General features: G+C 36.8%; 1 protein-coding gene across 2 annotated transcripts in view; it reads left to right on the top strand.

Moving 5' to 3' along the window:
* LOC150090444 (bestrophin-2a-like) overlaps positions 1–26,845 on the top strand; it is a 184,967-nt gene that overhangs the window by 105,499 nt on the left and 52,623 nt on the right. For both annotated transcript variants that reach the window (XM_090389888.1, XM_090389886.1), the window contains exons 6-8: positions 9,855–10,010; positions 20,362–20,442; positions 20,582–20,733. In XM_090389888.1, the coding sequence (XP_090246014.1) occupies positions 9,855–10,010; positions 20,362–20,442; positions 20,582–20,733 (389 nt within the window). The remainder of the gene's footprint in view (positions 1–9,854; positions 10,011–20,361; positions 20,443–20,581; positions 20,734–26,845) is intronic.

The following is a 26,845-nucleotide window of genomic DNA, read 5'->3' as shown; positions in this document are numbered from 1 at the left end:
CGAATGCCTACTATCCAAATATGCATTTAAAAAAATTCATTTATAGAATTAAAATTTTTAGCATAAAATTATGCCCTCATAACCACGTTCCCCATCTAACGAGAACAGGATCAGGTGGGAGAGGAAGAGTCGGTAGCATATTTCTGTAAGTTGCTAATCTCAAAGGCACTTTGGACAAAACTTTTGGCTAAGGTAAAGAAAGCCAACATAAGAACCATGGTAAACTACAGGATACTTACTGGACAAACCAGTTTTGCCATTATCGCAGTCTCTCCCTGCGTTCTCAGCAAACAGATGGTGTGTTGTTGGTCTTGAGCAGAAGTCGAGAATGATATATTAATTGACACATAGGCATGACAGACGATGTAATGATTCTTTGAATGATGTAATGATTTTCATGAAAAAAGGAAATGGTTTCTTTATTTTTCATTACATTTCCTAACCTGACCTTTAAGGTTAGGTTAGGAAATGATAGGAAAAGAAAGAAAGATTCTTTATATATCTACATATCACCGTCAATCAATCACTTAATGCTATGATGTTATCGTCTGTTGTGTTCACACACCAATTAGTATATCATCTGTCACGCTTGCATGTCAATCAATATATCATTTTCGACTTCTACTGCTGCTACTGATAACACACACCGTCTGTTTACTGAGAATGCAGGAAGTAACTGTGGTGGCAGAAAACCAGTTTGTCTGGTAAGTTTCCTGTAGTTTGCCATTGCTCTTGTGTTGGTTTTCTTTACCTTAGCCAATCTTTTTTTGTACTAGAAATAAGTTTAATTTCACTAAAATTTCACCAAATGTTTGTTTGTTTGTTTGTTATTTGGTTTTTAGGAGCATTAGCAACTAAGGCCATATTGCTCCGGGATATGCGGTGGTCATTCCCTGACCTTTCCGCATCCTCCGTATTTGGTGGTGACGGGCTCGAACCCCGGTCTAATCAAGAAGCGTGCGCTACGCACTGCTGCTCCTTCCCACCTGGCTACGGAGGCGCCCTCACCAAATGTAAGCCACAGGCTAAGCAAGTAACATGGATTAGATTTGGATAGAAAACTTGTAATGGCAAAGCAAAAAATACAGACTGTTTTGCTATGAGTTGATTCTGGGCATAATAACTGCAAAAGAATCATTACAAAATCTTGCTATTGTAGAGCAATTCACCTTTTTTTGAGGGTCTTACAAGCAAGTAAATAAAGACATGATGGTTCTGTGTCTAATTTTCCACTTATAAAATGGGCAATTAGCAGCCACAAATGTCTGTCATTTCGGTAACGGAGATCCAAATGTAGTTTTCTCTAATATCTTGATGAATTTCACGAATAATGGCATCATAAAGAGCGTTAAGGTAATTCTTTCCCAAGGCAGATTTGTCTGGAATATTTTGATATATACAATATCATCTGGAGACTAGGCACCTGCGAGTAGATCTGATTGTGGTGTATAGCACCTTGATTTGATTTGAGCAAGTTCAATGCTGATGGGATTCTTCCTCTTGCTCAGATTACACACCTGAGGGGGCACAAACTCAAACTGAGGAAAGACAGGTGTAGAATAGATTTGCGGAAATTTGCCTTTAGCCAGTGAGTGGTTGATTGCTGTAGTAAACTTCCATCTGTTGTTGTGGAAGTTGATAGCTTAAATAAATTCAAGAAAGAACTGGCCAAACTTTTGGAGTTTTTTCAAAAATTTCTTGAATACTCGATTGTTTAAGTGATAAAAAAGAGGTCTAAATAAAGCTGCAGAACATAAAGGTATCATTTGCAATCAATATGATACTGGGAATCAAGCCCAGTGAGTTTGAATGTGTAGTGGTGGGAATGCCTTAATGTACATTGGATTATAGGATTTCTCAAAATTCTGAAGACCTCCATCTGGAACATCATACACAATTGGAAGGCAATCAAATATTGTCAAGGAATTTAAAAGATATCTCTAATAGTTGGTCATGTCTGGAAAAACATAAAAAATGTTGCCAAAGAATCATTTAAGAGGTCCATACATTTATATGTATATAGGAACAGTTGCCACTGTACATATTGTATTCAAAGCATTGCACCAACAGGTTCCACTGATGAGCTGCTGACAGACCATCCATCACAAAAGCTAATGGCAGGATAGGTTTCACACTCAATGGAACTAGACTTACTTCTGGATGGGTAGAAAACAGATCTTCTTGAGCATTGAATCCTGATATATGCTGTTTTCATTAAACAGAAGACTACAGGTGTAGTGCCATCCCAAGCAAAGTTTTGAAAAGGACTACATCACTCCATGAAGCATAGTGATGGTAGCAGCAGTCTTCTGAAGATTTGTACCTGCTCTTTATAATAATTGTTGGTCAAAAGATTTTGTGTAAGACACTTTGCAGAAGAGAACTTTGGTAATGTTCTTCCAACACCAATGCAGTTTTATATTGCAGAATCTTGTTTCTCTCAAGAGGCAGTATCCTGTCACAAAGTTCAATGCATGATGACTTAGTTTGCAAAGAAAAATGTGAAATATGGACTGGGATGTTCAGAACTCCAATCTGAGCCCAACATAATAGATTACATATTAATCACTTTTAGATGAATTGGAAACTGTTCTGCTGTGTTGTATCAGGTAAAGGAGGAACTACACAGCATTAAAATATGATATTCTAAAATCTTTTCTTCAGTGTTTCAATATTCTTGATAGCATAATATATTTTGTGCTCTCACAATGACATATGTTTTGCTTTTGAATAATTTATGCCTGTACTAAGTTTTTCATGAAATAGTTAGTGCCACTGTATGAAATGTACAATAATGATATTTTTTTTATGATGATTTCAAATGTGCAGCCTGTTTTTAACTAAGTATCTTCAGTTAGGAAGATATTTTGTGTTTGTTTTCACATGCTTAGATTCTGGTCTGTCTGTTCATATTAGTTATAGTGCTCATTGAGAGTTCTGGAGTCAATGGTTTTCTAAATCTCCCCTACCATATTCCGTGGTAGGACGGATTTGTGATTTGTACGGAGTGAACAGCTGTTTGGAAGAAAAGTAATGCCAAGAGTGAAAGAGAAAACCAAGATTTTTAGATGCAGAGGAAGCAATATTTGTAATGTGCTTGTGCCAAGAGAGATTAGAAGTCAGGGTAATCCCAAAAGAGATATATCAACTTGCCTAGAAATCCGAGTGTCACCAATGATAAGCATAGGAGCAGAAGAATCCTTTTTGTGAGATATAAGACAAGACTGAGTTTTAGAAGGATTGAAATCAACTAAGTTGTCTTTGCCCCACTGGAGAATTACCTGGAGATCGGCATTTAAGGAATTGGTAGCAGATATTTGAGGCATTGAAGCTGATTGAGCAGGACAAGGTTTCTCAAAATGGAAAGTGGAAAGTGCTATTATCAGAAAAACTATGGATAGGATTTCCAGTCAATGGAAGAAGATAATTAATATACAAGAGGAACATAGTGGGGGAAAGAACTGAACCTTGGAGGACACCAGCATTAGTGGAGAAGTTAGAAGACAGAGAGCCATCTACCATCACCCTCAGTGAGCGATCAGAGAGAAAACTCGATAACCAATTACAAAAAAACAGTTGGCAAACCATAAGATGGAAGTTTATTAAGAAGACCTTTATGCCAAACATGATCAAAAGCCTTTGAGATGTCAAGAGCAACTTGTGTTGAGATGCTTGTGTTTCACCGAACTTTCCCATTGAATTTGTCCATAAATAGGTAACTTAGTAAAAATTTCAGAGCTGCAAGGCTCAATAACTTCCACAATTTTTCAATATATTAAAAAAATAAGAGATTACCTCAATCTTTTTCATCTAATGCTTCCAGTTAATTCTCTCCAAATGTAATGAATAAAATAAGATGAAAAAAAAACAAATTAATGAATTCCCTCACTCATAGAGATATGACCTAATTCGACGTGCAACGAGAGCCCCAACCCTGTTCTTCCCTCTTGCTCGGCACAGGTAAATGATCTTGTATACAAGATTTCGTATAGTCAGTGTGATTCATCGTACAAAGGGTCCATTCACTGCACGTTAGATTTATACGTCAAGCAATATGCTGCTTCCATCTGCACATCGTGCGCAAACGCATCGTAGTTGGCCTTTCATGCAGTCAATGATGGTCACGTATTCCTATTCAATGAAGTGGAAATTTTAAACATACAATGCAATTACATAAAATTATTAATCGCTGAAACGCTTGAAATGAAACTATACAAAAATTCTATCAATGTGCGACGTCCTTACCTAATTTCGGATTTTTGGTCTTTTGTATGCATGCTTCAATACAAATAATCTCTCTATTTTAAGAGCCAAATACACACACACAAACACTTCACGATATTCCCATCCTGTTAACACGGTGATCAGCCGAAAAGTGTGGTCTGCTTAAGGAAGGGAAATAGCTGTGCATTTCGTTTAATTTGAGTGTTCATCCAAATTTTAATTGTGATTTTAATCTTTTTTAATTGAGATTTTAATCTTTTTAATCGTGGTTTTAATTAATTTTCTGACAACATGTCTTCTCACACTGATGGCCTTGCTACGGTGGTTTGATGTGTTTCGGGATCGGGTTGGGGCTCTCGGCTTTCGATTCTGTTGCGCGTCGAATTTGGACTTATCTCTGTGAGTGAGGGAATTAATTTAATTCGTTTTTTTTTCATCGTATGTTATTAGTTACATTTGGAGAGAATTGACTGGAAGCATTCCACGAAAAAGATTGAGGTAATCTCTTATTTTTTTAATAAATGGGTAACATAAGCCAGAATATCACCAGTGGATTGACACTGACAGAATCCAAACTGGCGATCATTGATCAGATGAAAGGTTTCTACATAACTTTATTTAGGCTGCAAGATCAGAACAAGAAGAGGTCAGCTCTTTATATATGCTGCACTCAGAGTTGGAACAGTAGATGGCGTAGAGCACAAGAAAAATTGTCCATCTCTGCAGAGGCAAAACAGTATATTCTGGCCTACAATTTATTCTGAGATACTGTCATGATGGGAAGTTAATGCTGGTTACTTAAGAGGGAAAGAAAAATGGACTATAAGAAAAACTCTCTGTGTGGCAACGTTTATAAGGAAACAGAATGTATGTAGTACATTATATGTTTGATTAAAGTGTTTTCAAATGAATGACTCATTTTTAAGATAGAATATGAGAATAGAAAATATTATTGTATTATATTTGAAATTGGTCATTCATTAAGTTATTGAAATTTCAGTATATATTTCTACATGATAGGGACATAATTTTGGTATTTTTCGAATCAGTGGATCAGTTTCCTTCAGCATCTTCAACTTTTGCTCTGGAAATGTGATTTTTTTTTTTTTTTCTTGAGACAGAGGGCTAATAATGATTTCACTGCTTGAGAAGTAAAAATGGCTCCACAAATATATTATTATGATTATTGTCATCATTTACTTTATTGTGCTAAAATAATAATAAAAATAATAATTTCAGCATAATGGCTGATGCTCACTCATACTTTTGGTCTCCTTCATGGACCTCCTATAAAGTGTGGGCTCTTAATTGTTCACCATATATAAGGAACTGGAAATTTGGAAATCTTTAAAGAAAGTTTGTGATTATTTTTTTGGCAACAAAATTGTGCGAACTATAAAACATTTGATTAAGAATTTATTACAAGCCTATCAAAATCTTGGTTGTGATATGTCTGTAAAAATAAATTTTTTCCATCCCCATTCAGAATTCTGCAATACAATGTTGAAAAAAAATGCGAGTTAGGGTTGAATTTGAAATTGTCTGCAACCTTGCCCAGACACGACAGGAGAGAGTATATGGTGAGAGCCTTGTCAATCAATTCGGCCCTGGAGAGATTGTGCAAGGCTCATGGGGTAGAATTTTTCCCAGTGTGGTCTGTGCTTGTTAGGAGAGACTGCTTCTACAGGGATGTGATACACTTAAATAGAAAGGATGTAAAAATATTTGCTGCAGAAAACTGCTAGCTTGGTACGATACACTGAATAATAGATTAACAGTAGCCACTGGAAGAGGTGAAAGTGATTCTTGCACTGCTTCTATTGGAATGAGCAGCAGCCTGCAAAGCGAGGTACTGGTGATTTCAAGGGCTGCTGGGAGTCATTGCAAAAAGGTAAGTACATGGGCTGTGTTAGGGTAGATAAGAATAAGAACAGATGCATGTATACTTGCTTGTACACCAATGCTATGAGTTTAGTAAATAAAAATTTCATGAATTTGAGGTGCTGGTCAAAACATCAAAGGCAGATATTGTTGACATATCAGAGATGTTGTGTCAGATATTGTTGGGATATCAGAGACGCGGTGTCACACAGATATAAGGAATGCAGAATTGGAATTTGGGGAGTACAATGTGTACAAAAAGGATAGACAGGATAGTAAGGGAGGAGGGGTTATGCTGTTAGTTAAGAAACACACAAAATCTAAGGAAGTGCATCCAGTTGATATGGGTGGACAGCACAATGTCGAGTCAGTTTGGTGTGACATAAGCACTGGGAAAGCAAAATTTAGATTAGAAGAGTGTTATGGGCCTAATTACTCTGATTATAATGAACAACTGTACAGAGAAATAGAGTGGGCCAGTAAATCAGATTGTCTTGTAATAGATGATTTTAACTTTCAACATATTGACTGGAACTTGTGGGTTGTTCACTTGCACACTAGCAAGGCCTTTGTGGATTTATTGGATGATTGTTTTCTACAGCAGCATGTTCGAGAGGCAACCAGAGGGAGTAATATTCTTGATCTGATTATCAGTAATGATTCTTCATGCATTAAGAATCTTAAGATAAAAGAACCAGTAGATGGCAGTGATCACAGTGTGCTGATATGGGATTTACTTAAAAATATACCGACCATCTGGGGTAGAGGGAAGGGTTTTTGCTTTCTTAAAGGTGACTACAGTGGTCTGAGACAATTTTTAAATTCTATACAGTGGGACCAGCTGATGATGTTACCAACAGCAAATTCAAAATGGGAAGCATTCAAAGAATTAATCTTGGAAGCTACTAGGCTTTTCATACCAACTAAGAAACGTTCGAAGTTGAGGCCTAAATGGATGTTAGATGAACTAATGAGACTCGTGGCAGAGAAGAAAAATGTATGGGATGCATATAAATTATCAAGGAAACAGAAGCCTATGGTAGATATAAACTAGTATACAATCAAGTCAGAAAGGAGATTAGGCATTCGAAGGCAGAGTATGAGAAATATTTCGCAAAGGCTGCAAAGAGTTCTTTACTTATGTAAACTCTAGAAGGAATGGGATGAATTAGGTTGGTCCACTCAATATCTATGGTTTGACTGTTGATGATCCTGCTTTGGTAGCTGACAAAGTGAATATTTTGCATCTAGATTCACATATGAGGAGTTATTCAGGGAGGAGAATGCCAGATGTTTATCAAACTCTGGGAGGAAGCTAAATGATTTTGTATTTAACTGAGAGCAAAGTGGAGGAGAAATTGTTGAAGTGAAACATAAAAAAGACATCTGGGGTGAATGGGATCTATCCAGTTATATTAAAGAAGGCAACAAAGGAAGTAAGCAAACCCTTAGTCTTAATTATGAGAGCTTTCTTGGAATCAGGGGAAGTCCCTGTGGACTGGAGATGTGGAAATGTGAACCTAATTCCCAAAGGAGGATCAAAGGGTGACACAAGTAATTTCAGACCTGTTAGTTTAGCTTCTCTTCCGGGAAAATGAATGGAGGCACCGGTTAAAGAAGCACTGCAGGATCATCTAAACAAGACTGCAGTTATACTTCAGACTCAGCATGGGTTTGATAAAGCAAAGTCTTGTCTGACCAACTTGATTAGATACTATGATGTGGTCACAAAGGCAAAAAATAATTTTGATATCATATAATTGGATTTTAGGAAAGCCTTTGATACTGTTGCACATAGAGGACTGCTGTTCAAGTTGAAGCAGTATGGCATTAATGTTGTATGACTGTTAGATAAGAAGAGAAACACATGGATTAGGCAGCAAACTCAAGTAAAGGACATTCTTATCAAAACTAAAGAACTAAAATGGTCTTGGGCAGGACACGTAGCTCGAAGACATGATGACAGATGGACTAAGAAAATAACAGAATGGTACCCAAGAGGAGCTAGAAGAAAACCTGGAAGACAAAGGCGGAGATGGATAGATGAAATTCATGAGTTTTTGAGTAGTAAATGGATGGCCAGTGCTCAAAACAGAAAGAACTGGAAAGTTGCTGGAGAGGCCTTCATCCTGCAGTGGATTGAAAATGGCTGATGATGATGATGATGGGTAAAGGGATGGTTGATTGGGAGAAGACAGAGAGTGGTAATCAGGAGACACTGCTCTTTGCGGACTGATGTTATTAGTGGAATTCCCTAGGGTTGGGGCTGGGTCTATTGTTGTTTTCTGTATTTATTAATCATATTAATGAAGGTATATCAGGCTTAATGTCCAAGTTTGCAGATGATAAGAAGATTGGCAGGGTTGTTAATGACACTAATGACATTATGCTACTGCAACAGGATCTAGAAAAGTTGAGCAGATGGGCTGAGAGGTGGCAGCTGATGTTTAACATTGACAAATGTAAAGCTCTACATATGGGTAGCAGTAACCACAGAGTAACATATCAACTGTGTGGTGAAAAAGACCGGGGGGTAATTGTGCAGTCAGATATGAAGTTTTCTGAGCAGTCTGCAAGGGTAGCTCATGGTGTCTTGTCAATGATATACAGGTATTTTTCTAGCAGGGATAAGGAGGTGATTATCCCCTTCTATAAGGCAATGGTCAGGCCATACCTTGAGCCGTTGTAGAATTTGACAGCTTAAATAAATTTAAGGCAGAACTAGACACATTTGGAGTGAATGGATGGGTGAAATGGGAAGGTTGTTATTTATTTATTTATTTATTTTTGACTGATGCTGTATAAGCTTGCTTTCTTGCATCATATATCTCCACTTATTCTAATACTAAACATGGACATGTTAGTGAAAAATATAGTAAGCATTTTCAATATATTGCTTTTTGGAGAAACATTACCAACTAAGATGAAGGCCCAGTGTGCTAATAGGCTATTGCTGGACATTGATTAGAGAGGCCTTTGATCGTTGCAAAAGAATAAAACAAATAAAAAAATATTCACTACATATTTATGCAATTTATTGTAATGCTAAAAATTTCAATAAGCATAACATGCATGTCTCTTTAAATCTGCACTTGCTGGGTAATATTTGACTTTAAATTTGGATTCAGTTTATCAAAATCCATGACATGTATCATATTTGAGAAGGCAAAAATGAAAAGCTTAAAATTTGTTTTCTAGTGTCATGAATAATAAAAAAAAAAAAATGTTTTGTTTATAATATTTATTATTGTTGTGGAAGAGATGCCAGACATTAGCTATGGTAATACCCAATATGGCATGCAGACTAGGGGTTAACATATGATAGACATATGATAATAACATGACCAACTTGATGCCCAAATTAAGCCACTCTTATGCTACATAAAAAAATTGCAGTTAACTGCAACAAGGACAACAGTTTTCATGCACAGTATAAGATTGATTTAATGTAGACACCATTTAATTTATTCTTTGAGTTGAAATAAGAAGAGACCATTGGCACCATATATGCAATGTGAGAAAATAAAATAATCATAATTACCTTGGTAAATGAAAGTTTTGATTGATATTCAAACGTCCTTCATTGAAGGATATGTTTATAGGCCATGTGTGTAAACTTTGACTGCAGATAATACTTCCTAAATAATTTGTCATTTTATTTTTTAAGGCAACACTTTTATTTTACAAAAGTATTTTGAATAATATCATATGATCTGTTTCTCCATCCCCACACCCCATTTTCTTTTCAGGTTGTTACCTTAGCAACATATGCATTCTTTGTAGCATGCATCTTTGGTCGCCAGTATGTAGAAAATCCAGAAAGTGCCATATCTGGTTATAAGTTCGAATATTACGTCCCAGTGTTTACCATTTTCCAACTGTTCTTCTACATGGGACTTCTCAAGGTGTGCATAATATATTATTTTTTCAGTTATTATTTCAGTGTAAGATGCATTCTCTTTTTACTTCCTCCCTAATAAACTCTTGCTGTTGCTGCTTAAATATTTTTATATAATTAATAACAGATGTTTAAACAATGATATTTCCAAAGGAAACACACTTTTTCTGTTTGGGAAGAAATGTTGAATTACTAAAGTGACTTAGATAGTCAGGTTGGTAATACAGTGAAACTTCAAAAAAAAAAAAAAAAAAAAAGTGAATATAAATTCAAGGAAAATCTAAATTGAAGACATTACAATTTTGCAATAAAAATTAATAATAAACAATGCCAAAATACATTAACTTTTTTTTAAATTCTGCAGTATTGCCTTTAAAATTTATGAAAATAAAAATTAATATAATAAAAATTTCTGCTCTATATGAAGAATTATAGCTAAAAGGCTTCTAGTTGTTCTTTAATGGTATTAGTTTGAAAACATTTTAGAAACAACTCACCTCCTTATTATTTAAATTTTCATATTGAAGCAATTAAATTAAAAAGAAGGAAGACTAATAAGTTAAGGACCATTAAAATGTACCTCAATATCCTGAAAGAGGCCTCTGAGGTCGGGAAAACTCATGTCTAAGAATATATAAATTCATACACCGACCATTGAATAAAATTTAATATGACTACAATTTTTACAAAAAAAAAATATATATATATATATATATTTACAATAAACTATTACGGAATGCTAAAAACTGTAATAAAAAGGTCATTTACAATAAAATTTGCTAAAATATAAAACATTAAAAGCGCTAAAAATCTGAAGCTTTCGGGAGCGTCAGCTCCCTTCTTCAACAGTGATATAACTTCCTGCAACATCTCCTTAAGTAGCAGGCTCACGGTACCTCCACACTGGTATTTCTCCACGTGGTTCAATCGGCACATGGTCAGAACTGGAAGCGGAAATGTCTCGGGAACGTGGCAAAGAAAATCGTTCATCCGACCTTAATGTAATTGTTTCAAAGATAGGATTTAGGTCGGATGAACGATTTTCTTTGCCACGTTCCCGAGACATTTCCACTTCCAGTTCTGACCATGTGTCGATTGAACCACGTGGAGAAATACCACGTGTGGAGGTACCGTGAGCCTGCTACTTAAGGAGATGTTGCAGGAAGTTATATCACTGTTGAAGAAGGGAGCTGACGCTCCCGAAAGCTTCAGATTTTTAGCGCTTTTAATGTTTTATATTTTAGCAAATTTTATTGTAAATGACCTTTTTATTACAGTTTTTAGCATTCCGTAATAGTTTATTGTAAATATATATATATATATATTTTTTTTTTTTTTTTGTAAAAATTGTAGTCATATTAAATTTTAAATTTTATTCAATGGTCGGTGTATGAATTTATATATTCTTAGACAAAATGTACCTCTTTGAAGTGCATTTCATTGAGTGAGTTAAAATATGCCAAGAGGTGAAAAAAAGATAATTTAATATGGTGGGATAAAGACAATGGCAAGGAGAGAAGTAATCTTTTTGTAAGAACACATTGTTATAATATGGCAGTAGGCAGTGTGTAAGAACACATTATCAATTTCCATATGACAATTGGGCCTCCAACTTACTGTGTATGATACATACACAAAGTACAGTATAGTCCTCTAACAAGAAGGCCCTTGACTTTGTTGCAACTGACTAGTTCATTGAAATAAGAAGATCAGCTCCAAAATATTTGAAAAAAATTCCCATCGAGCAAGCAGGATTCCGCCCAAACCGAAGTTTGTAGATCAAGTCCTCTGCTTAACAATGCACATTGAGGCAGGGTTTCAAAAACATCTGAAAACTTCGGTAGTCTTCATTAATCTAACTGCAGCTTATGTTTGGAGACACGGCTTAATATATACAAAATACTCCGTACAATACCCTGCAAAACAACTGCCAGACTTATTGATAACATGCTCACACATAGAACTTTCCAGGTGATAATAGGACACACAATGAGCAATAAAAAGAAATTCAGCAATGGCCTACCCCAAGGCTCATTCCTTTAGCATTTAGCATTAGCATTAGTAGAGGCATTTGATGCAAGAAAGCAAGCTTATGCAGCATCAGCCAAAAAAAAATAATAATAATAAATAAATAAAAAATAACCACTTCCACTTCACCCCTCTGTTCGTTCGAAATACCTGTCCAGCTGAGCCTTAAACTTATTTAGGCTATCAACTTCCATGACAAGGGATGGAAGTCTATTCCACCAACCAACCACCCGCTGGCTAAAGACAGATTTCCTCACGTCTATCCTACATCTGTCTTTCCTCAATTTGAATTTATGCCCTCTCAGGTGATTATTCTGAGCAAGAGGAAGAATCCCATCAGCATTGAGCATGCTCAAACCATTCAAGGCTTTATACACCTCTATCAGATCACCTCGCTGGTGCCTAGTCCCCAGACACTGTAATTTGCAAAACTTAAGCCTTTCTTTGTAAGAGCACCCCTTTGTTCCATTCACTAATCTTGTTGCCCTTCTCTGTACTCGTTTCAGCATCTCTACATCCTTCTTGAAATGAGGCCTCCAGACCTGTATACAGTACTCTAGGTGTGGTCTGACCATTGCCTTATATAAGGGAATAATCACCTCCTTATCCCCGCTAGAAAAATTCCTATATATCATTGACAATACACCATGAAATACTCTTGCAGCCCGTCTGCACTGCTCAGAAAACTTCATATCTACCTGCACAACCATCCCCAGGTCCCTTTCATTCTCTACCACTGTCAGTGTAGTACCACAGAGTTGATACGTTGCTCTGGGGTTGCTGTTTCCCATATGTAGTACTTTACATTTGTTAATGTTAAACTTCATTTGCCACCTCTCAGCCCATCTTCTCAACCTTTCCAGATCCTGTTGCAGTAGCATAGTGTCAGTAGTGTCCCTGACAACCCTGCCAACCTTCGTATTTTAGCCTTTACATTGCAGACATGCCTGAGACCCGCTCCAGATACTTTGGCTATGCAGATGATTGGGCAATAGCAACAAGACACAAATCAATCGAAAAAACAGAAGGGATTTTAACAACTGACCTATCCACCTTGGGAAAATTCTTTTGAAAGTGGAGGCTCCAACCTAGTGCAGCCAAGACTGAGGCATCTTGCTTCCATCTCAATAATAAGATGGCGACTGGAGAGCTGCACATACACTTTGAGAACGTCCGTCTTAACCACAACAAATATCCAAAATACTTGGGTGTCGCACTAGACAGAACATTATCTTACAGTGAACATTTGACAAGGATTGCAGCAAAACTGAAAACAAGGAATAACATTCTGCAAACGCTATGTGGTACCACATGAGGCTTCTCTGCTTCAACCTTACATTCGTCCGCTCTCGGTCTTGTCTATGCAGCTGCAGAGTACTGTGCTCCAGTTTGTCTTAACAGTAGCCACATAAAAAAAGGTGGATGTACAGCCAAATAACGCCATGTACATCATAACCAGAACAGTCAGGTCCACCCCTACCTTTTGGCTACCCATCTTGAGCCACATCCTGCCAATATATCTCCAAAGAAAATGTGCCCTCATCAGAGAATACAGAAAAATAATAGACAACCCCGAGCTACCAACAAACTCTGACATTCAAGACCTAGGAATAAACAGGCTCCGTTCCAGACATCCACCAATCTTGATGGCTAAAATGTTGCAACAAGCCAATTTCAACCTTCTGGATACCTGGATGCAAGAGTGGCTACAAAACTCCCCTCCTCAATGTCATACCATGTCTTGTATCTCTGAAACATCACCTGGTTTTGACCAGCCTTGTAGGATATGGCTAGCACTAAACAGAGCACGAATGTGCCACAGTAGATGTGCGGACCTTCTCCATAAGTGGGGTGAAATTCCTTCCCCAGTGTGTGACTGCAGAGCCAATAGACAGACCATCCAACACATAATAGAGGACTGTGCCTTGCTAGCCTACGAAGGAAACCCTGGAGACTTCTGGTGGTGACCGATGCAGCAATTGACTATTTAAATAAGTTAAATGTTCATCTGTGATTCTCGTTCTGTTTAATTTAATTTTATACTTAATTTCATATCTATCATTCTTGAGTCATGTAATTTGATTCTATGTGTACTGTACAAGCCATACGATAAATAAATAATAAATTGAAATAATAGGTCGATTTGTTAATTTACTGCCAAAACCTGTTAAGGTTTTTTTTGCTTTACATTTACTTGACATTGCCATTGTTACTCTTTTGCTTTTGTAGGGGATTGTTTATCTAAATTTTAAGATTTTTATTATGATGTCAGTTTTACAGAAGGGCAAAGGTAATAAGAAATGTATGCATTAGTGTCAAATGTTGAAAGGAAGCAAGCTTATACAGCATCAGCAAAAAAAAAAAAAAAACACTGCCAACCAAATCTATCCATTCCCCTTAATAATTTGTATGGTTCTTCCATAAATTTATCCAAAATATTTAAAAGTATTTATTCACAAAACCAGGTAGAACTTTGTTCTGACAGCCAGTCACTCTATGGCTGAAAGCAAATTTTTGCACATCTATCTTACAACCATCCATCCTCTTTCAATTTAAATTTATGTTCCCTTATGTGTGTTTTCTGAGCAAGAATTATGATGCCATATCTGTCTACACAGCAGGCCCCTGTAGCCGAGTGGTCAGGAGCGGGAGTGCAGTAGTACACGTTCTTTGAGCAGACTGGGGTTCAAGCCCTTAACTACTAAATACTGATATGGTCGATCTGCTAATCTGCCCTGGACCAGCCTGGCAGATTATGGTCCATTTCCATCAACATGAACTGTTGACGAGGCTTCCATCCTGAAGTGAATTGATAAAGCTGCAGTTTACCTTTTTTACCTTTATCTGTCTAAATTACTCAGAAAATGTCATGTCAAACTGTACAATTTTCCCCTAGGTCTTTTTCTTTCTCCACTGAGTATTGCATTTCTTGAGTGCAGTACCACCCAACTGGTATTACTGATTCCTTTATACGGTACTTTGCATTTGTCAATGTTAAACTTCAAATTCCACTCAGTCCATCTGCCTAATTTTTCTAGGTCTTGTTGCAACATCATACTGATTTCTATCTTTAGCCACCCTGTCAATCTATGTATCATTAGCAAAATTTGACATTAAACTTGGTACGTCTCCTTGAATATCATTAATAACTATTGAAAACAATAAAGGGCCAACCACTGAACCTTGATCAACTTTACTAATGAAATTGGTTTATAATTTATTTACCTAAAAACTGAAGTCAGCTAACTGAAAAGACTGTACTTGAATCTCATACAGACAAAAGAATGAACATAATTACAAAGTTATAAAATATAGTTTATTGTGGGCATTAGCATTAGCATTAGTAGAGGCATATGATGCAAGAAAGCAAGTTATGCAGTATCAGCCCAAAAAAAAAAAAAAAAATTCCATTTCACCCCTCTGTTCCTTTGAAATACCTGTCCAGCTGAGCCTTAAATTTATTTAGGCTATCAACTTCCACAACAAGGGATGGAAGTCTGTTCCACCAACCAACTACCCGCTGGCTAAAGGCAAATTTCCATACATCTATACTACGTCTATCTTTCCTTAATCTGAATTTATGCCCTCTCAGGTGTTTATTCTGAGCAAGAGGAAGAATCCCATCAGCATTGAGCATGCTCAAACCATTCAAGGCTTTATACACCTCTATCAGATCACCTCGCTGGTGCCTAGTCTCCAGACACTGTAATTTGCAAAACTTAAGCCTTTCTTCGTAAAAGCAACCCTTTGTTCCATTCACTAATCTTGTTGCCCTTCTCTGTACTTGTTCCAGCAGCTCTACATCCTTCTTGAAATGAGGCATCCAGACCTGTATACAGTACTCAAGGTGTGGCCTGACCATTGCCTTATACAAGCGAATAATCACCTCCTTATCCCTGTTAGAAAAATTCCTGTATATCATTGACAAGACACCATGAGCTACTCTTGCAGCCTGTCTACACTGCTCAGAGAACTTCATATCTGCCTGCACAATTACCCCCAGGTCCTTTTCATTCTCTACCACTGTCAGTGTAGTACCACAGAGTTGATACGTTGCTCTGGGGTTGCTGTTTCCCATATGTAGTACTTTACATTTGTCAATGTTAAACTTCATTAGCATTAGCAGAGGCATTTGATGCAAGAAAGCAAGCTTATGCAGCATCAGCCAAAAAAAAAAAAAAAAAAAAATTTGTCACCTCTCAGCCCATCTGCTCAACCTTTCCAGATCCTGTTGCAGCAGCCTAGCATCAGTAGTGTCCTTAACAACCCTGCCAACCTTTCTATGTATCGTCTGAAAATTGGACATTAAGCTTGATATGCCATCATCAATATCATTTATAAATACAGAAAACAATAATGGACCCAACACTGAACCCTGAGGGACTCCACTAATAACATTAGTCCAATATGAGCAGTGTCAATTGATTACCACTCTCTGTCTTCTCCCCCTCAACCACCCCTTTATCCATAGCAGCTATTTGCCTCCAATGTAACACTGCTCCAATTTGTGCAGCAGTCTTCCATATGCAACAGTATCAAAAGCCTTTCTAAGATACAAACATATAATATCAAAGTTATTCCCTGCATCCAGTTCTTTTGTGACTGCATCATAGTATCCAATCAAATTTGTCAGCCAAGACTTTCCCTTAACAAAACCATGCTGTGTCTGAGCTATAACTGAAGTCTTGTCTAGATGATCCTGCAGTGCTTCTTTAATCAGTGCCTCCATTAATTTTCCTGAACAAAAGTTAAACTCACAGGTCTATAATTACTTGTGTCATTCTTTGATCCTGCTTTGTGAATTTGGGGTCACATTTGCACATCTCCAGTTTATGGGTACCTCCCCTGAGTCCAAGGAAGCTCTCATAATTATGGCTAAGGGTTTGCTTACTTCCGTTGCTGCCTCCTTTAATATAACTGGATAGATCCCATCCACCCCAGGAGCCTTTCTTGTGTTTATCTTCAACAATTTCTTCTCCACTTTACTCTCAGTTATTACAAGATTATCTAGCTTACTGCCAGAGTTGAATACACCTCTGGCATTCCCCTTGCTGAATAACTCCTCATGTGTGAATGTCAATGCAAAATATTCATTTAGCTTGTTAGCTACCAGAGCAAGATCATCAACAGTTGAACCATCGATATCAAGTGGACCAATCTGATTCATCCCATTCCTTCTAGAGTTTACATAAGTAAAGAACTCTTTGCTGTTTTTCTTTGCGTCCTTTGCCAAAGATTTCTCGTAATCTGCCTTCGCCTGCCTAACCTCCTTTGTAACTTGGTTACAGACCAGCTTATATCTATCATAGGCTTCTGTGTCACATGTTAATTTATATGTATCCCATGCATTTTTCTTCTCTGCCATATGTCTGATTAGTTCATCTGACATCCATTTAGGCCTAAACCTTGAACAATATTTCTTAGTTGGTATGTAAAGCCTAGTAGCTTCCAAGATAAGTTCTGTGAATGCTTCCCATTTTGAATTTGCTGTTGGTAACATCATCAGTTGGTCCCACTGTATAGAATTTAAATACTGTTTCAGACCATCGTAGTCGCATTTACGAAAGCAAAAACCCTTCCCTTTACCCCTGATAGTAGTTACCTCTTTGAGTAAATCCCACTTCAGCACACTGTGATCACTGCCACCTAGTGGTTCCTTGGCGCATTATAGCCTTAATTGCTAATGCACCAATAAAATACAAATCAAAACCTAGTGGTTCCTTTATCTGCAGATTCTTAATGCATGAAAAATCACTACTGATAATCAGATCAAGAGTATTACTCCCTCTAGTTGCCGCCCGAACATGCTGATGTAGAAAACAATCATCCAATAAATCCACAAAAGCCTTGCTAGTGTGTGAGTGACCAACTCACAAATTCAATGACAAACGTACTGCTGAAAACATTAATCATCTGGTTTAAACTACTTTTATTTATTACTGGCATTACCTTTTTTAAAAGTGACTTGTTATTCTTAATTTTTTCATAAAATTCATTGCAGCCTAATTCAATGTTTAGTTTGCATAAAATTAGGACCTTTCACTGTTGGCAGCCAATTTACCTCTTTCTTCAGACCATACATTGCTCATCTCTGAGAACACTCCTTCAACTGGAGCAGAAGTGCTTGGAAGGCAGAAAATGTACTCCACAACTCGGCTGAGGTTGGGTACAGAAATATTTCCATTCTCTTCTAGTACCTTGAACAGATTTTTAACTCCTTGTTGTGTAAATTTATTATCATGTCTTTCTTCAAGGTCTCTTTTCAATTTTTCAAATTTGATAAGAATATCAGTCACACTTACATTTGTTTTTTCCATTGTCTAGATTGTTTTCTTCAATAACGTGAGTTTTCCCCGAAGAAACCACAGATAAATTTCCCAAAAATTATTCTCAGAGAACTTTTTTATCATTACCAGGCAGTGTTCTTGAGAGCAAAAGTAATACTTTAGTCCATTATAAATTTGGAGGATCCTCTCAATAGCTAGAAGTAGAGAAAGAAATTGGGTGTTGCCACATTGCAGAACATTTTTGTACTCAATGTCTACAGATTCACAGAACTCTTCCAGCTGGTTATGCACATGATGTAATTGCGAAAATATTTATATTTTACTACGAGGGCTTTTGCTACAATAGGTAAGGCATCATTTGCAGTTTGAAGCTAGTTGTGAATGATATTGGCACCACAACCAACACCCATAATATTTCTTTCCACTTCTTTCTTTAATTTTTTTTTTTTTTTTGGTTGATGCTGTATAAGCTTGCTTTCTTGCATCATATGCCTCAACTAATGCTAATTGGCTGTAAACATTATTTTCTCCTTTCTGTTGCACACCTACAAAATTGGTGTTACAGTTAACAGCACAAAACCCAACAACTTTTTTGATTAATCATGGTTTTTGATAATTGACAACAAATACTTTATCTATATTTCTGAAGTTTCTCCAGGAACTGACTGAAAAGCTAAAACCCTAACTTTTATCCCTTGTTCTGGTATAAACTATTGAACAACACATGATACAATTTTAACTTCTCTTCTGTTGGAAGCACTGGTTGTTATGGATATAAAATTTGGTTTACTTAACTTTTCATTAAGTTCATCAGTTGCCATTAGTGCAATTACTTTTAGAATAATAGCCTCACACTTCGTTCTTACAAGTTCAAACTTTAGTTCAAAGAACTGTTAACCTTGATGAACAGTTAGCTGTTTTGAAGCTTAAATTGTGAGCAGCAGTATGGAATGCAAAAGTTGCTTCTTCAGCAACTATTAAAAGTTCTTTGTCAACTGATCAGTTCTTTTTAAAAATTATGGAAGTTTTGAAGAACTGGCAGCTGCAGCCAGACTAGCCTTATATCTTTCACATTTCAGATGGTCTTTTATGTCTGAATGCCTACCATGAGACACTTAAAATCCAGATGAACACTGTTCACACTTAACCCTACCAACATAACCATACAACTTTTTCATAAAGGATATTCTTCTTTTAACCGATCAGTAAATGTACATTTTCTTTTTGGCATTTTTAAACTGTAAATTTAAAGAGTTTATGTTTTTTAAAAAATCCACTTCAAAATGTAAAATATCATTCACAGTTGTAACAAAATAAACTCTCTTTTACAACTAAAAATCTTTCTCTTATAATATCGTTTTTTGTGCCATCTGTTAGCTGCCTATAGGAAGAAGTGGTAGACGCACTAAATTTTAATATAATAAATTTAAGTTCTTTTATTCTGACCAGGATAAAATGACAAACTGGCTTTGATGCCAGAACAAGACTTAAAAACAAGGATGTATGGTAAGCCTAACTATAAGTATCATTATTATTCTCTTCACTTAATCATTAATTTTATATTCTTTAGTATGTTGTATTATATGGTGCAGAAAGTTTCCAAGAGGTTTAACTTAATTTGAACTAATATATGAAAAATGTATTTTATATTAATCATCTGGTTGGATTCATCTTTTCATAAATTATCTCATCTCTGTCAACTTATAAATAAATAAACCTTTACTGCAGGTACATACCATAGCCTATAAAATCTGAACTGAAAAGGTACATTATGTCTGTCATAGCAGGAAGACAGAGACTCACAGATTTTCTTCTTTATGTGCTAGATATCTAGAAAATTCAAGGCTGAATTGATTGGCCAATTTTGGGAAAATGGAGAAAAGGATGAATGACTGGGAAAGTTATTATTATTATAACTATTTTTATTGGCTGATGCAGAAAATGTCTGTTTCCTTACATCATTTTGTCATTTTAATACTAAGAAATAAATTTGTTTATAAGTATTAATACTAATCCAAAAAAATAAATTTCATTACATTTTAGGTGGCTGAGCAACTTATTAATCCATTTGGAGATGATGATGAAGATTTTGAACTAAACTGGATCATTGATCGCCACTTTAAGGTAAGTACTCCTACTAATATTTACATTTTTTAATATATGTATGTGCATGTATAATTTTTTAATGTGTACATGTCATTTTTTAATATGATTTCCAAGATTAGCTGTATATTCAAACTATTCCACTACTTTTTAATTGCAGGTTTCATACTTGGGAGTAGATACTCTAAACACTGTACCACCTCCCTTAGTCAAAGACTCTTATTTCTATGAATTGGACATGAAGTTACCTTACACAGAAGCTTCTGTTAGCTACAAGAAGAGAACTTATAGAGGCTCAGTGGCAAGAATGCAGTGAGTATATTTTTATTATGAATTTGGCATTCTTAAACCAGGAGTGGACTGGCTTAAGTGGCTAGGTGGCAGTTGTGCCGGGATCACTACCAAATTTAAACTATTGACTAATAGCCATTGACACAAGTGATAAATTTGCATGCAGAAGATACCACTGACACTTGTATCACATTCAGACTCTCAAAAACTTAGAGAAATTGAAATTTCGAGAAAAACATAAATCCCCAAAATCCTATGAAAGAGCATCTGAAGGAAATCTTTATTGCCTGAAGGGGTGCAGGCTAAATACAGCATTACCATTACAGTAAGCAGATTGCCAGTGGTTAAAAAATATAAAAAAAATGAAACATAAAAATTCAAAATCCCTTAAAAGTCATAAGAAAGCACTGCAAGAATAGCTGTATATGCCAGCAAAATGAAAGCTATTTAAAGTTTAATCAATAATGAAAAATTTGAAAACTGAAAAAATGATACTGAAATTATACAGTGTACTGAGGGTGAGTGATGGCTGATTAAATCTAGTGCATTTTTTTGATAAACTATAAATATGAAATACAAAATACTAGTATGAATCACAAAATATAATTTTGCAATGATCATTGCTTCGGGTAAAGTCTGGTAAGTTGTTAATGTTAAATAGTAATATGATGACACAAATTATTGTGGCTAAAGAATTGACTGCTAGTTTACTATTTTGAAGCCAAGTTATTATGACATAAATTAGCTGCATCAAAGAGAATGCCTTTAATTAATAAATATTTAACTCTGGCTTATTCTTTATTTCATGGTTAAAGTTGGTAATGGGCATAATAGAATGATTAATTATGTGTAAATTAGTCAATTATGAGATCTACACCTATTTACAATAATTGAGTATGGCATTTTCATAACTGATTATATGCAAATTAGTTGATTACAAAATCAACAATAGTACCTGAATGAAATATATATATATGCATAGTGAAGAAAATTAATAAAGGAAGAAAAAGAAGTAATAAAATAAGAAATTTCTGCAATTCCAGTGGTTGATACCTAATGAAACACCAGGATTCTGAGTTGTACAGCAACATTCCTTTGATTTTTTTTTTTTTTTTCTTTTCTCTTCTCTCTCTTACTACTTCTTACCTTTATTTTATCACCTTTATCTTCTCTCCTTTTCTCTTTCTCACCCTTTACTCTCTTATCTCTCTCTTATTTATCTTTATTTATATTTTTATACAGCAGACTCTCGACTTACTAGGAAGTGGATTAAGTGGAACACTTCAAGACTCCAAATTAAAAAAAAAAAAAAATCAACCAGAAATCATAAAATTCAAGTAATAACTAGAATAGGTATAAACAGATGTTTTGCAAGTTGTAAATAAGCAACAAGAAGTGGCGTTATAAGTTGTCATTGGGAGATTAGTGTACCTATTACTTGCAACCCCCACTGTCTTCACACCCGCTGCTCAAAAAAAAGAAAAAAAAAAGAGAGAGACCAAATGTTTAGTTTGTTTTAGTGTGTCGCATCGATTGTTGTATTCTGTTGCACCGCAAAAGGAGTGCATTATAGCCTTAGTCGCTAATGCGCCAATAAAACCCAAGCAACAACAACAACAGCACCGCAAAAGGACAAATTTTGTCTCATTATTTATGTCAGGAATGTTGGAATTTATTTTTTTATAGTAACTATTTTAATGGAGGAAACACAGTTAAAGCCATAAACACCTATGCAGTCCCAGTGCTAACATACTCATTCAGGGTCATAGACTGGACTAACACTGAGCTGGAGGATATCATGAGAAAGACAAGGACAATGATGACCAAGAGCTGCCAACACTACCCAAAATCTACCGTGGAGAGACTGACAATTGCCCAGGAAGAAGGAGCCTGATAGACCTCATTGAGCAACAGAAGACAGTGATAGTTAACCTGAAGGATTACTTCCAGAAACACACACCTTATTCTACCATTTGGTCCTTGAGGTTATCACAGACATTCTCTCAGATATGCCAGACAAACTGCACTTTCTACATGGGAGTCTAAAACGCTGATGGAACTGATATTCGGGTGACACTCAAGTCAAGTGGACCCAATTTCAGCGAAGTCCGGATGGTCTGTGATAGCCAGATCCTCTGCTTGCACCTTCACGATGGTGGGACTGTTAGTAATCCTGGGTATAACCTCCATGCACAAGTACATGGTGGGTGACCACCCAGGTGTGAACCAACATAAGCAGGGGTTGAGGTGTGGTGCCCACACCACATGGAGGAATGCCACCCCTCTATGTTACCAGGCAGTACTAGGTGGTAGATGACTCTCATCAACCGGTGCAATACCACCACTCTGCTTATTGGAGGCTTGAAGTGGTGGAACCCATGTTTAGTCTCTAGAGCTAAGTTTCGGTTAACCCTTCCCTATCTCTTCCATCATGCAGTATGATTGATGACTTTTGAGGTTATGATGAACATCGTGGCAAGATCCAATATTCCTTACATTTCGAGGGTACAGCTCTAAAACGGTGTTCGCAGGCTAGTTAGTACACCAGACCGAACCTATTGGTAACTCTCTAGGAGGCTTCTGGATCAGCTAGTGTATAATCTTGCTACTTCTACTCTGCCAGATAGTGACTGGAGGGAGTCTGAGTAGTGTGTATGTGGGGAGCATTGTCGAGGCCACATTATGTCAAGGATCTGGATATATACTTACCATGTGTACGCCATATCCAAAAATTTCATTACTTCATACAGCATGTCCCATTCACTTTTTCTTACTATTGAATACACCATGAATTGTCAAACTACCAGGCCATAAGAAGACAGACAAGCGGTATATCCCACTCAACCTAAGTGAGGAGTCTCCCCCAACCAGGAAGTACAAATGAAGTTAGAAAGATGGGCAGAGAAGACACTCCATGGCAGACAATACAATGATCTCCATAAGGATCACATAAATAAAACTGCTTCCAATACATGGCTCACGAGCGGGACACTCTTCCCCGAGACTGAAGGATTCATGCTCGCCATCCAAGACCAGGTAATCAACACCAGGAATTATAGAAAATACATCGCCAAGGAGCCCGGAGTGTTAGATGACACATGTCGACGCGATGCCACCTGGCCTCAGAAATGATCCAACACATCACTGTGGGATGCAAGGTGATCACCCAGACTGAGTACACTCATAGACATGACCAGGTAGCCAAGATAATACATCAGAAGCTAGCAAGAAAATACCAGTTGATCGAAGAAAGTGTACCGTACTACAAGTACGAACCCCAGGCAGTACTAGAGACCCCAACCCACAAGCTGTACTGGGACTGCGCCATAATAACGGATAGGACAATCCTGCACAACAGACCAGACATAACCCTTGTGGACAAGAAGGAAAAGGCTACCTATCTTTTTGATTGACATAGCGGTACCCAACACTGGCAACCTGCAGAAAATCCAAGGGGAGAAAATCAGGAAGTACACAAACCTAAGACAGGAGATCAAAGAGATGTGGCATATGCAACAAGTAACGACCATCCCAATCATCGTGTCAACCACAGGTTTGGTGCCAAAGACCCTACATAACAGCCTAGCAGCAATAGGTCTCCCAGCGAACACCTGGGAGACCTATTGCTGCTAGGAACACAAAGTCGCCATCCTGAACACCTGTAGGGTAGTCAGAGAGTTCTTCGGCCAATAGTAACATCAGACATAACAACAGCCACCCTGTGTACTTGGTAGCAATACCCGTCACGAGGTGGAAGCCCCAATCAGGGAGAAATAATATAAAAGGAATAATAATAATAATAATATGCAACAGTATCAAAAGCTTTCCTGAAATCCAAGTATGTGATATCAAAATTTTCTTTTGCATCCAGTTCCTTTGTGATCACATCTGAGTATCCAATCAGATTGGTCAGACAAGACTTCACCTTAACAGACCCATGCTTTGTCTGAACCATAACTGCAGTCTGGTCAAAAGATCCTGCAATGCTTCTTTAACTAGTGACTCCATTATTTTCCCTGGAAAGTTAAACTAACAGATCTGTAATTAATTGTGTCACCCCCTGATCCCCCTTTGTGAATTAGGGATACATTTGAACATCTCCCGTCCATGGGGCCCTTCCCTGAGTTCAAGGATGCTCTCATAATTTTGACTAAAGGTTTGCTTACATCCTTTGCTGACTCCTTTAATATAACTGAATAGATCCCATCCACCATAGGTGCTTTCTTTTGTTTAACTTCAACAATTTCTCCTCCACTTTGCTCTGAGTTATTACAAAATTATTTAACTCCCATTTAGAGTTTGATGAGCTTCTGGCCTCCACTTCCATACAGAATTCCTCATGTGTGAATGTAGATCTAAAATACTCATTTTTCCTTGAGTTTAAGGATGCTGTCATAATTATGACTAAAGGTTTGATTACTTCCTTTGTTGCCTCCTTTAATATAACTGGATAGATCCCATCCACCCTAGGTTCTTTTCTTATGTTTAATTTTAACAATTGCTACTTCACTTTGCTCTCAGTTATTCCAAAATCATTTAGCTCCCTGTTAGAGTTTGATGAGTTTCTGGCCTCTACTTCTGTACAGAATTCCTCATGTGAGAATATAGATGCGAAATACTCATTCAGTTTGTCAACTACCTGAGCATAATCATCAACAGTCAAAACATCAATATCAAGTGGACCATTCTGATTCATCCCCTTCCTTCTAGAGTTTACATAAGTAAAGAAGTCTTTGCTGTTTTTCTTTGCATTCTTTGCCAGAGATTTTTCATAATCAGCCTTTGCTCGCCTAACCTTCTTTGACTTAATTACAGACTAACTTATATCTACCATAGGCTTTTGTGTCGTCTGATAACTTATATGCTCCAGTGAATTTTTCTTCTCTGTCACGAGTCTCATTTGGTTATCTGGCATCCAAGTAGGCCTAAACCTTGAACAGCATTTCGTAGTTGATATGAAAAGCCTGTAGCTTCCAAGATTAATTCCTTGAATGCTTCCCATTTAGAATTTGCTGTTGGTAACATTATCAGTTTGTTGCACTGTACAGAATTTAAAAATTGTCTGAGATAACTGTAGTCACTCTTATAAAAGCTAAAAACCTTCCCCTACCCCTGATGGTAGTTACATTTTTAAGTAAGTCTCACATCAGTATACTATAATCACTGCCACAGAATGCTTGCTTTAATTTGCAGATTCTTAATGCACGAATAATCACTGCCAATAACCAGATCAAGAGTATTACTCCCTCTGGTTGCCTCTTGAACATGCTGCTGTAGAAAACAATCATTCAATAAATCCACTAAAGTTTTGTTAGTGTGCAGGGACCAACCCACAAGTTCCAGTCAATATCTGGCAAGTTAAAATCCAACATTATAAGACTTTCTGATTTACTGGCCCACTCTATTTTTCTGTACATTTGTTTCTCATACTCATCAGAGTCATTAGGCTTATAGGCAGTTGTATGCTGGTAAATTTTTAACAACCTGCTTGCTAAAAAAAAAAAAAATAACAAGACCAATATTATGTGTGTATATATTTATTGTAAGTTTTATTGATTTACGATACTTGGAATAAAAAAAAATTTCAACAATAATAAAATATTTTTTTATTATAATTTCCATATAGCCAATTGATTCTGACAAAATGTTTTTGTTGACTTTTACCGAGCTGTTGCATCCATAGCCAATCTATGGTTGCGATTTAACCATGATTTGGCAAATGTAGTGCATCCCAATTCACTAACTCTTCTCCCAATAAATTTATCGTTGTTAAATTCAATATATGATGATATCACAATGATATCATTGTCCTTGAGGTTGGTCCTTGAGGTTGTCACAGACATTCTCTCAGATATGCCAGACAAGCTGTTCTTGCTACCTGAGAGTCTAAAACGCTGATGGAACTGATATTCGGGTGACACTCAAGTCAAGTGGACCCAATTTCGGCGAAGTCTGGACGGTCTATGACATCCAAATCCTCTGCTTGCACCTTCACGATGGTGGGACTGTTAGTAATCCTGGGTATAACCTTCATGCACAAGTACATGGTGGATGACCACCCAGGTGTGAATCAACGTAAGTAGGGGTCGAGGTGTGGCGCCCACACCACATGGAGGAATGCTGCCCCTTTATG

The sequence above is a fragment of the Mastigoproctus giganteus genome, chromosome 2, assembly GCF_048544385.1.
Source record: "Mastigoproctus giganteus isolate SK-2022 chromosome 2, ASM4854438v1, whole genome shotgun sequence".
NCBI classification, from domain to species: domain Eukaryota; kingdom Metazoa; phylum Arthropoda; class Arachnida; order Uropygi; family Thelyphonidae; genus Mastigoproctus; species Mastigoproctus giganteus.
Note: the sequence above shows the minus strand (reverse complement) of the source record. Positions and strands in the feature narration are given on the sequence as shown.